We start from the raw sequence: 15,556 nt of genomic DNA, 5'->3' as shown, positions 1-15,556 counted from the left end.
CATTAGAGCGCACACCCCTCTGCTTGTAGCCCCCCCCCAGCCTCTCCGGTCTGACAAGCCACACTTGATTTAAATGTGTTTTTTTTTTCCTTCCATTTGCTGAATGTGCTACGATATACGAGCTGCAAGGCAAGTTTATTTGTACAGCACATTTCATACACAGAGGCGATTCAAAGTGCTTTGCATAAAATAGATAAAAATGAAAAAGCATAGAAAGATCAAAAGGTTAAAAAAAGGATAAAAAAGAATAAAACTTACAGTGCATTTTAGAGTCAAAGTGCAATTATTAGCAGCAATTAAAGGCAAAGGTGCACATAAAAATCTACAGCCTGTTTTTACAAGTAGCCAGAGTTGAGACAGATAAGCTCTCCTGGAAGTTTATTCCAGGTATGTGTAGCACCATGTTCGTTTTAATCCTACAGGAACAGTTAGCATCCTGGTCCCTGATGACCTAAGAAGCCTATTGGGTACACAGGATGGAAGCAAGTCAGAGATGTATTTTGGCCCATTAAGTGATTTATAGACAGTGTTTTGAACTCAGCTCTATGGTACACTGGTAACCAATGCAGAGACCTGAGAACTGGTGTAATATGTTCAGCTTTCTTAGTTTTTGTTAGAACTCTGGCAGCAGCGTTTTGAATGAGCTATAGCTGCCTAACTGCAGTTGAAATGCGTGACTGATTTAATAAGGAGAGTGTTTCCGAGGAGGGGGCTGCAGTAGCAGCAGCAGCAGCGTTCTGAGATGGCCCCGTAAAGTGGTTCGATGCTTGCTGCATGGGGCCACTTTCTGCTGAGCACTGAGTTACACATGGCTCCACATCAAGTGGAATTAAATCAGCGCTACTGTTCTCCGCATGTCAGACTGCAGCGAGGGCAGCTTAGCCGGATTTACTTAACCGTGCTGTAATAACTCAAAGGCCGATTTGAAAGCAAGACAGCAAAATCAAATCACAGACGGCGCTGGTATTCCAACTGCAGATATATTATGATGTGCGGAAAGCAGAACATGCACCAAAACTCACTTTGACTTCTCACTTTTCTCTTAGTGACAGTCCCTTTAAAACATTTAAGAATGAAACATTAGTGCATTGACATTATGCTGCTCCTGGAGGCAATGTCCGAATAAAATGCTATAGTCAGGCTGTTTAAGCTCTTTTCTGCAGCCTAAAGATTTAATTATGTGCATCTGTGCCGTCATCAAGTGTGCAGGAGTCCTATGGAATATTCCAGTAATTAGTGAAGAATGTTTCTTTTAAAGGAGAGTGCAGGCACTTCCTTCAGGCCTTTATCTTGTCTTGAAATAACACATATATTATCCACAGATTGAGGAAGACTATAAGGGGGGGGTGAAAAAAAAACATAAATTTGCATATTGTTACGATTGATTCCATTTGTGACACAGAGGGCGACAACACAGAGACTGAACTAATTGAATAATTCATGTGATTAATTATGTGAAGATATTACAGCAAGGAGATGAACTCAATATACAGTAATCTAATAAGGAGCAGACGTCAACAGATGCTGCCGCTGTACAAACAAGATTTGAGAGGGCGCCGGGAGCCAAAACGCTCCGGTAAATAAAGATGACTCGTACACAATGAGCGTTTTCTTTACAGATATTTTTTTTTTTTGTCGTTTTATTTATTGTTTTTAAACATATAACGGTAAACAAGAGAGTGAAGTAAGCCAGACATGACATGCACAAAATATATCAAAACTCTCTCTGGGGAGACAGACAACTCAGCTGCTGCCTCCTCTCTTTCACACGGCGATGGGTAAAGATAAGATAAGAGGTGGGGGTGAGTGAGAGAAACATAAAAGTTTGAAGGTTAGAGGTAAAGCCCCTCCGGTGTGCCCTCCTGCTTCTTGTACAGGACGTTTTCCTTAGACTTCTTGAAGTCTTCGTTGGTGACTTTCATACGGCGCTCCCGCAGAGCCATGAGGCCTGCCTCCGTGCAGATGGCCTGAAGGACACGGAGAGAGAAGAGAGAGGACGTGAAGAAAACGCTTAATTTCACTTTTAATAAATGTGTCTGTGATAGAATAAAAGAGGCAAAAGTAATTGTGGTAGCTCATACTGACACCGTGAGAATATAAAACCTGTGTTTAAGCTTTCCTGCTAAACAGGGTAAACTTGTATAAAAAGCTTCATTGAGGGAAACCAATGAAATATGTAAAGAGCTTAACTGGAACCAGAACGACAGAAACACAACAATGCTGTATTGACAGTATTTTAAACTAATACTCCACCCGAATTCTTGTGAGTTTTAAAGGTTGAAAGGCGGCTGTAGTTGCTACTTTTATTCCACCGTGATAACCTGTCAACTGAAAACCACTGTAACAAACATAAATCAAGATGACCACAGGATAGATAAGGACAGATTAAGCACCACTGATGAGGTAATATCATGATGAATGATGATAAACCTACGTGAAAGTACTTTAAGTATCATTCAACATGCTAGAAACCTGCTCAAAGTGTCGTTCTGTGACATCCCACATGGGGGCAGCAGAGTTGAGTCAGTGAGCGGTAAAGATCTGAGCTCACATCTTTTCTGAATGGAGGATTTAATACAGTTAAATAAGTGTTGACACTAGAATAATTTAGAAAACCCCACATTGCTGTTTAAACCTTAAAACAGCTTCATCTTGTTTGCTCCGTCTTGCTGAGCCACAGCGTGAGCTGGTTCACTGCCAAGACCTTTTGAACTCACGTGATCGATAAGTGGCCACAGCTGCAGAACTGGTCCGGAGCAAATTAAGAAAACAGACAGAGTGCATCTGCAGTGCCAGGATGCAGTTCGATTGGACACGACCCATGTCATGCTGCTTAATCCGCTCCTATATTAAGATGGTCAACTCCTACAGATACTAGTAGGTGTGTGTGTGTGTGATCAATCATCTGGCAGTGCGTGTCTCGTTCTTACCTTAATGTCTGCTCCCGATAGGTCGTCCTTAGCCAGGATGAGGTCGTCAAGGGTGACATCATCCGCTACTGTCATGCGGCTAGTGTGGATCTGGAAAATCCTCCTCTTGGTCTTCTCATCTGGCAGAGGAAACTCGATCTTACGGTCGATTCTCCCTGAGGAGGAGGAGGAGGATAGTAATGACATCACAAACTGCTGCTAAAGACCTTCTCGCACGTTTGCCAATTTAAATTTTGACATTTTATTCAGTAGACTAACTGCCAATAACACTCACTCAAAACTAATTTGATTCATAAACCCAGCAGTGCATCACATCATCAGATCATATTTGGGTAATTGATTAAATACTAATTATTTAAGAGAGGTAGCTTCTCTACCCGCATGTTTAAACTTTTACAGAACAACCTGATAACTATTCACAGAGAGAATAAAGCTTTTTAATAGCAGATCTGATCCACTATCACTTAATTAAGTGCAATCATATTTGACGCACAAGCAATGCAGGTGTAAATTAATATATAAATAGCTATAAATGTGTACTGAGGTTAATCCAAAGAGAGAAAAAAAATATGAACATTCACTTCCAAAAAAGCAGAATACAGATATTTCCCCAAACATCAGTCAGCAGACAGAGAAAGTGACGGATACAGGCAGAGTCAGGCCCAATCAGACTCCCACTGACCAGGTCTGATGAGGGCTGGATCCAGGGTTTCTATCCGATTAGTGGCCATGATAACTTTCACGTCGCCTCGCGAGTCAAAGCCGTCCAGCTGGTTGAGCAGCTCCAGCATGGTCCTCTGGATCTCCCTCTCGCCGCCGGAGTTAGAGTCATACCTGCACGACACGGACAGGAAACGTACACTTGTCTTTAAGTGTCTGTGGGATCCACTACATCAGCTCACATTCTCAGACTCTGAGGACTTCCAGCTCGTCCGTCAAGCAGCCTCGTTACCGCTGACTGATTTGTTTGTCTGCGTGAGGTAAAAAGCCTACGAGCTCATTCATTATTTAAAGGCAGTCGATATCCAGTCTAAGCCATTTACAAGCTCTTTCATTTAAGTCAGCCAGCAGCCTACCTAACAACAGTACTGTCTTTTCACATTTTGCTCCCTACAGCGATGAAAACACAGACAAATAGAGCTTTGATTTTTTTTTAATTTAACACTGCCTGTTGCCTCTGGTCCTAACTCTCATCTGGCTTTTTAACAAGCATTCTAAATATCCCAAACACAAACACACTTTCAGTTAGATGATGAGGAAAACCCTGCAGCGGTAAATCAAACTCTTAACATGCTGTCAGGTATTAAAAGCAAAAAAAACTGTTATCTCACTTACTAATCTAACATTTTGTCATCAACTTTTAGCTCCTCAACACCACAGGTGCCACATTATCAACGTTTCAGTCTGCGTACCTCTTAGTGCCGATAGCATCGATCTCATCGATGAAGACGATGCTGGGGGCGTGTTCCTCCGCCACCCTGAACAGCTCTCGGACAAGCTTGGGCCCGTCTCCCAGGTACTTCTGGATGAGCTCTGAGCCCACCACTCGCAGGAAGGTGGCTGATGTCTGATTGGCTACGGCCTTGGCGAGCAGCGTCTTACCTGGTGCGTGTAAAACAGAGGCAAGTTCAGCAAATACACTCGCACATTTCCAAGTATATCTTTAACATGAGACTACAATGACTACATTACTAAGCATCATTAGAGGTTCCTGACTTCAACTCTTGAGAACACTACTGTTTTTATTCTAGCTGTCTGACATCCAGGTGAGTGTTATTAAATATTGATTGTTTTTTGAGATAATCTTGGATTAAATGTCACTTCCTGTGACTTTTGGGAGGAAAACCTGCAGCCATTTAATTTTCAAAGGGTTACGCCGTCTCTAATCACATTTCATTTGATTTATTTATTGTATTTTAATTTGTGTAATGATTATTTATTGCTTGACTCGCCAGTCTCCCTCATTCATAGATTTGCTATATGCTGTAAAAAGGTTTTTTTAGGAACCCTACATGCAAAATATCACACACTGCCCAGGTGCACCTAAAAGCAGTTATAAAGGTCTAACGCATCACTGTTCTGTCACATCTTCACACAGATGAGATGGTTAAAGGGTAAATTGCACATCAAAATTCAGTACCGACACTGAAAGAAATATATACATGCACCTTCTGTAAATGTTCAATTGTTGTATAACTCAATATTTTTGGCTCAGATATTATAAAACAATTCTATATCCATTTTGAAGAGACATACACAAGGCAATATGAGGCAGTAAGAGATGGTGATAATAGAAAGGAGGATGGCGTGTGGGTTATTGCAGAGTCTCTTATCTTTATCATATATGTCTGTATTTGTGCAGTTGACAAATAATTTCTTTTATCATTTCATAAACTATAACTAAAAGGAGGCCAACGGTACAAAACTAATACGACTACCTAAATAGTGCACCATTAGCCGCCCTGAAGCACCCATTGTTCCAAGATAATAATGGTTCTTGTAGAGTGATTACAGGAACACGTATTATGTCTGAAAGGTTAGAGAAAGAAACAGCCTCCGTACAAAAGTACAAATTCTGTATGATGACTAAATGATGTGTAATTTTAAAAAAATGAAGGAATGTGATTGGACCAGATGGATGAATAAAGGCAGACACCATATAAAAAGGAGACTTCCCATTAACACTCACTGCTATTCACACTTTCCTCTCCATTCACACTTCTACAAAAGTCTGCCTCTACTTTGATAATAAACGTGACACATTGTCGTCGACCTCTGTCACATGCTTAGGTGTTGTCTTTGAGAACGTGTATTACCGTTACAATCCTTTCAACCAGGTTTCCATTCATTTTGAGAAGTTCCAGTATGATGTGTGTGGTAGATCTTTTTGAATGCATGAAATTTCAGGGTTTTAGTAACACATTAGTGTTTGTTCCGTAAAAAAAACAGGTTTATTGCTTCATAAAGACACTCTGTGGTCTATGACTAATTATACTTCTTCAGAAAAACTACCCACGCTAAGCTTTTTATTTATTTATTTTTTTTACAATTGCTAAAGCTGTTTTGGTGTTTTCAATCATTCACAACTGTGCAATGTTTATAAAAAGGTCCCTGATGACCAAATGTATTTTGCCAGTGATGTCAAACTGGGACAACAACACCTTTATCTCTGGATCTCATTTGAGAAAGAATTCATCCTTATTTGGCTGAACAGGAAAATTGATGGTTAGGTTATAAATATCAACTAATCAGCATCATAGATGTAACACTGCATTGAGTCAATGAATAACTACATAAACATTATCACCAATGATTGGGTATAAATAGTGGATCATTTTCTGATGATTGGCTGTTTAAAGTAGATATTAATAATTGATTGCTTCTATTTGTTCAGCTTTTATTAAATGCATCAAACCTAATACAATTGCATATTTCTAATCCTCTTGTTTTCTTCTACAGGAGTTTTTGATACTGATAAAATGTTTAATGAAAGCACTCACCTGTGCCAGGAGGTCCATATAGGATGACTCCTTTGGGGGGCTTTATGCCCATCTCCTCATAATACTCTGGATGTGTGAGAGGCAGCTCCACTGACTCCTATTAAAAACAACAAACAACCGCACAGTCAGCCTCAGCCATCTAAGGAAAAGATGTTAGACTGATAAAATGAAGCCAAAATGAGCACTGCATCATTCAATTTGCTTATGCTGGTTGGTAAGCAAATGTAGTTGCAAGTGACGTAATCAAGTCACTGTGGAAGTGACTTGTTTAGAAATGACAGCAGTGTATTCAAGTGTTATTCAGTGTTTGAGCATTTCAAACAAAAACAAAAATTGTGTTTTCATATTTTTTATCCGCTGAGAAAATACAATTATAAACAGACATGAATTCAAGCTGAAGCATTCACTGTTTTCTATGAGGAACTAAACTACCATCTTACTTTTAACAGCCACCTTTCAGGTCCACAGTGGTGAGGATCTCATACTACGAAGACTGTAAGTGATAAATTACTTTGACGGTTGATTTTGGACTAGGGTTTTAAATGACAAATGATCCTTTATCACATAAAATAAAAATAATTGTGGGTTACTCTTCATGAATCCATGGATTTGCTTGTGTCTCTTCATTTCATATCATCATAAAATTAAGACACTAGGCTTTGGTGACTTGTAGGAGTTATATGTATTCACTAGGTGCTCAAATAATAAATGAACTGCTTTAGCAGTTTTAAATACTGATCCAGGTTTAAAATTCTATCCTTATGTTTGTGATGGTATTTTATGACTATGAGATGCTTTTTTTGCTGTTTGTTTCATTTTGTTGTGGACCTTTATTTTTAAGTTTCTGTACATCCACTGGAGGTTGGTCATTAATGTGTGTAGCTCTGATTTGATAAGGATTCAACCCTCTATAGAATATATAAAGGCTGTATTCAGCTTAATGTTGTTTTGAGTTGTTTTCCCACAACCTGTGAGAAAACTGTTGTGCCTGCGTGATATACCTTGATCTCCTGGATCTGATTGTCCAGTCCTCCGATGTCGGCATAGGTTTCTTGTGGGGCCTTCTCCACCTTCATCACTGTCACCAAGGGATCAGTGTCATCCATCAGCACCCCAATCACAGCATGAACCTGCAGGTTATACACAAATACAGTTAGCGATAGACAACTACAGAGAATTTTTACAACAACTGGGAGAAGTTTTCAAAACTTGTGCAAAGGCATAGTTAAGACACACTGTCAAGAAGTTACATAACACAAATTATTTCTGTTTTAATGTCTTGAATCAGTCTCTTCTTAAAGCGGGGTACCTTGTGGTTGAGCAGGACCGAGCAGCCTGGCTCCAGCAGATCCTTATCCACAAAAGATAGGATACTGACATAATGCTCTGATCCCACTGAGGTGGAAACGATGGCATGGTTGTCATCAATTATTTCCTCCAGAGTGCCCACAGACATGGGGGTCCCTCTCAGGTCGTCCACCTTTGATCTCTCCTCCTGTAAAGAAAAGTCAAGAATTGCATTATATTAACTATACTTTACCCAAATGAGCAGCACAAATAGCAAGTGGGACAGCGTTTCTGTAACACAGTCTGACCTCCTGTTTCTCTTCCAGGGGTTTCATCTGCTCCTGGTTCCTGATGAACTCTTCCTCCATCAGTAGGTAGTCCTTGATCCGCTCCTGCTTCAGCAGCTTTAAGCGGCATTGAGTGTGAGGGGTGACTGAAAGACAGACACAGAGCAGCATGTGACCAGACTGATAGTACAAATGAAAAGAATCAAAACTGTCAGACAAAAAACTTACAGATTGAAAACAACAAAGTTGCAGAGACACGACACTTTGGGACTGTACTGATGGCTACATAAAACAGAAATAGGTTTACCATCCCTTAGTTTTTCAGTTCCTTACCCAAAGGTAGTTTGCTGGCAGCATCTGGTCCCTTGGTCTTCTTCTTTTTCTTGCCAACTCTGGTGGGGATTGGAGGCTCATACTTCTTCTTCTTATCCTTCAAATAGCACAAAGTGGGATGACAAATTGTCAAATTAGAAACACATAAACTCTTCTTAAAACTTTCCAATGGCTTTGTTGTTTATTTTTGCCTTGACACAAACAGCTGTAGAAGAGTTTAGCCTACATAAAGCTGATTTAGCTTTTTTTTTTTTTTTATTATCTTTACATAGAGTTGTGAATGAGACCTGTGGTAGACCAGTGGTTGGTCAGGCAGTGGGAAGAAAGGGGCGTAATTAAAACACAATATCACAGAATACTACACAGAATTAATACGGAGTTAATTACTGGAAACTTAAACACAATTATTGCCATATGTGTCACGTAAAACCCCCCTTGGCCACCAAAAAGATCAGCGTTGGACAACCAAAACAAGCACATTCAGAGATGAGTTAAAAGCTGTGTCATGCTCACCTTGTCATCCTTCTTGCCTCCTCCTGGACCGTGGCCTCCGCTCTGGCTTTGACCCTACAAAACATGTTACACACATGCTAAACACATATGTTCATAAAACTGACAAAATAGTAGCGTCTGGTAATGTTATACCGGTAACGTTTAATACATCGCAGCAGTTAGAGATTTTATGAATAACTCTCGCTGGTGGCAGCTACTTCAAATTAGCTCACATAGCCTACTAAATAGCTTGTGTTAACACAAAGACAAATGTTTCTTAACAGAAAACACCGAACACATAGCCCTCTTTAACAAAACAGCGTTATATGAATGACTTCGCTGATACCGAGCTAAAAGCTAATGTAGCTAGCCTCCTGCTAGCAGGCTGTAACCGACTTTTGATTATATTATTATCAAACAACTGACACATACCACCGTTTAAAAACTACACGAAAACACGAATATAGACGTTTCAAGCACCCTGTTTGGTGTTTTATTGGTGAATAATGTGTTTTAGTAGAATAAATATAGTAGCCGCAGAGAAAACTGCTTGCTCACTTACCATTGTTACTTGACGCTCTGTAGTGACGTCACGGGGGTACGGCAACTCCGTAGGACAAACATCTCAGGCAAACAACTGTGGAGTAAATTGTCACGATCTATTGCTGATCAATAATTACCCTCACTTTTTATTACTTTGGGAAAATGTGTTGTTTGGATATGAATATGTTTTGAATATGGCAGAAATTTCGCAGTTCTGTCTGATTAATTTGCTCACTATTTTGACCAAATTTTATATTCACAAATCCAAATTCTTACACAAAAAGCTAAACTTTTTAGAGCTGACTGTCCATATCAAACAATACATTTCTCCAGTATCTGAATGTACAAACAAAAAAGCCATTAAAAGTATAACCGCTATAAGCTTTAAAAGATATTTATTTAACTTTTTATTTTTTAAATTATTTTTATTACAACTTTTAATCACCCTGGCGTGTTTTGTGAGTGTAGACTCAAGTTGTATACACAACGTGCGGTAAACATGTTGTATACTTGTTTCAATAAAGCTGTTTATAAAAGATAAATAAATGAATAAAATAAAAAAAATAAAATACATCACCTGTCGCATGAACAGTTTAGGGAAAGACTTAATATGAGGTGAATTGGAGTAATGTGGGACAATTTCTGCAATTGGCAGTTCAGCAATATATTTTGATATGAAGCCAGTACATTATATCCACACCCAATACCATACATATTTCACCAATTTAACAACATATATGACTGTCCCACATTAGTAAAACCTCGCTGTCCCACATTTCAAACTACATTTTCAAGTGGGACAATGAAAAATTGACTGAAATAAAAAAAAGAACCATATTATAGCATATTTTGACGCATGAATATATCATAAATACAATCTAGTAACGATTGGCAACATTATCTCATTTATGACAAATTTATATCCGTAACATTAGATTACTCTAAATCCTTCGTCACTGACCTTTGACTGGACTTCACAGCAAGTACTTGCTATTGGAAGATTGCATTGCCCCAATCTATGACATCACATGTGTAGAGTCATGTGATTTCAATTGCATGATACTCCAGGATTAATTTGACAGCAGTCCTAATCATTAGCATTTAGTAGAAAAAGAGATAGATGCATTTGAGCTTAGGCATCCCACATTACACTATTTGTAGCTGCACTAAAAACATATTATTTTTACAATACTGTGAAACCAAGGTTTAATTTGTAACTTCAAAGCGTCCAATCTGTATTTTTATTAATATTATTCGTCTTTTTATCATCACTAACAAGAAAATCTGTTCATCAAATTGACAGCAGATCCAACTTGTGTTGGATTTTAGGTTTGGTGGAACAGAAGCAAGAGAAGAGAAAATGATAAAATTATTCCTGGACACCATGACCATGTGCCATGGTGTTTTACTGGGACTGATATCTGTCTGTTACAGCCCCAAATTCAAAGAAAACTAATTTGGTTTAAATATATCAAATGAAACATCTTTATGCTCTGTCACAGCTCAGATTAAACTGGAAGGCAATGGACTAAAAATATGATTTGATGACATCATACCTTCAAGTCTTGATGCTGCAATATCCGCTGTGGTTTCCACAAATGTTGTCTGTGTGTGTAGATACAAACCTCACTGTCCATTTCATTAGATTAGCACACTGTAAATGTTTTAATACAAGGTTTTCTTTAAACTTTATTAAACACATTTTAATGTACATCACATGTCATGCTGTGTCATGGTTAATTGTACATTATTGCCAATTTTGGCTGATTATTAATCACGTGGGCCAACATTCAAGCAGATAAAGAAGCAAACTGTGAGCTGTGTTTTCAACAAGACAAAAAGTGAATATATTGTATGTCATAAAGATAACAAAAGAACCAGCGTGGGTAATTCCACCCATAAAATGTTGACACACTATTGAAACACCCATTTTTAAAAGGACAAGGTATGCTTTGATGTACAACTTTAAGGACAGCATCAGCAGCACTGTAGAAGGTCTTGATCTGGGTGGTCAACAGTAAACAGGATGGAATAAAGCTGCAGAAATAATATTCTCTTCCTTTAATTGGGTTTATGTACAAATGTATTCTTCACTCTGCATATGTTTGACTAGCACCATGTCACACCTGGATCTCACAGCCTTGGTTTTCACAGAGACTATTTGAGTGGCTTGCTCGCTACTCGCCCTCCCCCCTCACACTCATACAATGCACATGATAAATCAATAATTATGCACACAACATTGTCAACACATTCCACCCATTCTAATTAAGTCATTAAGGTAATTAACTAATTGTGCATGGCTGGCGCTGTTTGTGCAGCTAATCCCTCTGGTCAGACATGTCTGTATATGTGCAAAAGAATTGCTTAACACCCATTGGACTTAACTGGGCTTTCATCAAGGTGGCTGCTGTCTGATGTTAGCTTTTAAAGTATAATATTGCATATATTACACATTACATGAGGTGTGTAATATATAAAACACAGCATTCCCCCCAAAATATTACAATCAGGCAAATACACACTTTCATTATACACTTTCATTTGTTCTCAAAATTGCTCTGAGTGCAGTCACACACATATCATGTCTCTCCTCAGGAACACAGAGTTTTTACACCTTTTGTGAACATAATGATAAAATACCCACCTATTAGGTTTATTTCCTCTGAACCATGAATGGTGGGGTAACACCAAGGCCACTTTTGCAGCAGTGAAGAATCAACTATTCCATTAGAGTGTTTCAAATTTAATCAAACACAGTGGATATGACATTGGTGTCAATGACTCTCAGGGAGTTGTCGTGACTCAGAAAAGAGCTTTAACAAAGAGTCTTTGTATGTATGCATGTGTTCCCAGTCTCCCCTGTCGCACACACATTTGTACATGCATGGAGACACACAGACAAGAACACACAGGCATTGGTTCAAAGCTATTATTATCTGTGTAGGCACAGCTTCTCTGACATATTCTCTAATTCTCTTTTAGGCTATCTTTTGTGTACATGTGAATATATATGTATGTGTGTGTGTGTGTTAACTCTGGCACTGGCAAATCAATTGCATTTTTTGCAGTTTGTATCATATTATTCTGGCAAGGTTAGGATTGTCTCCATAGCAAAGAGTGGAGGCTGCTTGATATGATTATTTTTGTCAATCCAATTATTCTGAATAAGATATTGGAGTTCGGAGTTCTTTATTTAGGGATTTGTTTGTGTCTGTGTTATTTTCTCCCTCTCTACTGTTAAAGTTGAGATGAAATGAAAAATGCCTTCTTTTTTTTTTAACCCTTTTAGGTCACATCCCCGGTCATATTGTGCACCTATTTAGCAATATATGTCAAAAAATACAAAAAAAACCCAATTTCTTTGTATACTTATATCAAAATCCAATCATGTTTTCTTCCTGTAATACAAAATATGAGGTGTGCTTACATAGGCTTGTCCTAACCAATTTCAACCACCCATCAATCAATCTTCAACTTTTAGTAGCACAGAGCCAAGATTTATTATGACATGCCCACTTTCCAATGTTCAAATCAAAACCCTCCTTATGTTATGTCCCACCTGTCTATCCTGTTTCACTCAGAAATACGTCGTACGTATGGAAGTTAGATATTCTTGAACTGCCGTTTCATCTGGACTTTAATGATATATTGATTAGAGCAAAATGTTCGTATGTACGTTAAGACAAGGGTGCACTTTGTGTTTGAACTGTAACTTGGAAGAGTAGAACAATTAAATACACTCTAATGATTGTTTGAATGATGAATTAAAGCTGTTGCAATTGACCAATTGCCAAGGCCCAAACACCTAGTTACCGTTGATACATCTTTCGAGATTTCCATTCTCACACACACATATGTAGTTTACAGTGATAACAATGGCCGATACCTCTCAAAATTCATGGTAATTTATGAAACAATGGCTCATTGATTTCAGACGGAGGTAGACAAAAGCAGGCTTCTCATTTCTAGCTAGTGGATGATGATGATAACTATTCCTGGCAGATTTGGCAGATATAACTAGGTAGCTAATTAAGCTAACATTCACTCCATAGTTGATTGAAAATGCTGTCTCCAGCTGACTTCATGTTTTCAAATGAGAATCTTGTAAAATGGGTTTTAAATATGCATGCATACATGATGCTAAAAGACTGGGGCAAAAGCTTAATACATGGCTGGAGCTGCTCGAGTATAAACTACCCCCAATCCAATAAAGAGCAGGCCAGGGCCCTAATGTTACCCCACCTACCTACGGGGCCGACTGAAGTGGGGAATACTTCACAGTGGATGCAATAGTCGGAACCCTCCGACTATCATCTGAGGACAATTTAGCCTCTGGTGGCAACGGCCAACGTTTCAGGGCTTCCTGTGTAGCCAGCGGATATCCAGGCCAAGACTTCCTCTTCCTTGCTTTGGTTATTGTTTACAGTCCGATTAGCAACTTAAGAAGCAACAATGGAGTTGGAGTTGAGAAATGACGTTTACGACCAGATTGTTTCACAAGTTGCCAGTTTATACTCCGTTAACAGTTTAAAACCAAATAAACATTGATACTGTGTGTAGGTGTTTTAGGTCCAGACAACATTTCAGCCAGTTTGCTCCCCACACCAACGGTTTACCTGCATGCAACTAAAGCATGTTCCTGTAGAAATCGCTGGAACGGAAACGGAAACCAGAACTACAGATTCTGCATTCACGCAAATACAGGTATCTGTTCATAGAGACTACAGTGGATGTAGTCATGAACAGGGCTTTAATTTAACCTAACCTGTAACGCCACAAACTAATGAAACTTAACTATGTGCTCATTGGTCTTGGATGTAACGCTCAGTTACAACTGTAAATACTAAGCCAGTTAGCCAGGCATGCTAATGATAGCATCTTACATTAAAAAACACAAATGCAATCAATATTCTTCACTTTTCATTATGCATTTTTGGTTTTGGAAAGGCTGGAAAAAAGACAATACCTTCCAAACTTTACAACTCCATGCACACAGCTCTAGCAAGTAGAGAAATTAATAGCTTGCTGTGCCTAGTTACGGTTGCTAGGTTTCGAGTGGATGATCACCGTTTGGGGTTAAAGGTTTTGCAAAGAGTCACCTACATGTTGTTTATTTCTTTTCATACAGATCCATTCTTTATTCTCAGCATATTTTTTACTAACGCACGGCGCCATCAAGATCTCACCTCCTTCTTCTCAGGTTGTGCTTTGAACTGAAAACGATATTTGCAACATTCAGATGACTCACAGATTTATTACTATTCTAGAAACCATTGGAAATGATACTAACAAATCTTGATCCCATACAAAAATATCATAGCACATTCTTTTTTTCGCTGGTTAACTAGGTTGTCATTGTATCAAAATAACACTGGGGGAGGTCGGCTTTCTGCTCCCAGACATACAAAAGCTCAGCTGGTGACGTCAAAGTTGGAGCCTGTGCAGGATTCTTACTCTGTAATTTCAACGCCCTCTCAGATGCATTTACAAAGCCAATGAAGAAGCCTATACCATCCTCCTACATCAAGCATTATGTAGCGTCCACAAGTCATTCTCCATTTTGGCTGCTTGCAGGTTTCACTGAACTCCAAAGGAATGTTATTAACAGTCTTATCTTTCTGTCGCTGCTTTTTGTTTGCTGTACTTTGCTGTGAATCAAGAATGCTGTGAAAAAAACAAAACAAAACCCTAACACTGTTGTGCAAAAATCAAATTTCTATCAATATCAAACCACCTACAGGCCTGGACAACATCAGAGTGTGAAAATGTCCTCGTGTCTGCATCTGTGCTGCTCGGATAATGTGCAGCAAACCCAAAAGTAAACAGCAGTCTCATATAATAGGTTTCATCTCAGACTCAGAACACTTCACGTTCAGCTCCAGATAGGTCTGTTTGATTTGTAATTCTGTTTGTATGTCTGTTTTTGGGAGGGGGAGGTTGTCTTCTATTTGTCGTGATAATGAATGAAAGCAGGGCCAAAGATAGAGGCCATTTAACAGGATATAACATGGCTGTAAGACATTAGTCAGAATGTGAGAGTGATGCAGTGTCATTGATAATCTGATCATAAAATAATGTAGTCTGTGTTGAAGGTTAACATTCAGTTATCCATGAATCGGGCTTCTTGTTTTATTCTCTACATGTCAGCCTGTTTTATGTAAAGACTACCGTTAGACACAAA

The 15,556-nt window shown here is 38.8% G+C and overlaps 1 protein-coding gene across 1 annotated transcript; it reads right to left on the bottom strand.

Annotated features, from left to right (window-relative positions):
* Window positions 1–1,601: 1,601 nt before the first annotated feature.
* LOC123000000 (26S proteasome regulatory subunit 4) lies at window positions 1,602–9,446 on the bottom strand. The gene is made up of 11 exons (XM_044377417.1): window positions 9,392–9,446; window positions 8,851–8,904; window positions 8,338–8,434; window positions 8,026–8,150; window positions 7,740–7,925; window positions 7,432–7,560; window positions 6,431–6,527; window positions 4,343–4,532; window positions 3,613–3,764; window positions 2,931–3,085; window positions 1,602–1,967 (listed from the first exon to the last, which is right to left on the bottom strand). Exons 1-11 carry the CDS (start codon window positions 9,392–9,394, stop codon window positions 1,833–1,835), a joined length of 1,323 nt encoding a protein of 440 aa, XP_044233352.1. The 5' UTR covers window positions 9,395–9,446; the 3' UTR covers window positions 1,602–1,832.
* Window positions 9,447–15,556: the final 6,110 nt, after the last annotated feature.

This window comes from Thunnus albacares, chromosome 16 (assembly GCF_914725855.1).
Source record: "Thunnus albacares chromosome 16, fThuAlb1.1, whole genome shotgun sequence".
NCBI lineage: Eukaryota > Metazoa > Chordata > Actinopteri > Scombriformes > Scombridae > Thunnus > Thunnus albacares.
The sequence above is the reverse complement of the archived record's forward strand: the minus strand, read 5'-3'. Positions and strand labels throughout refer to the sequence as shown.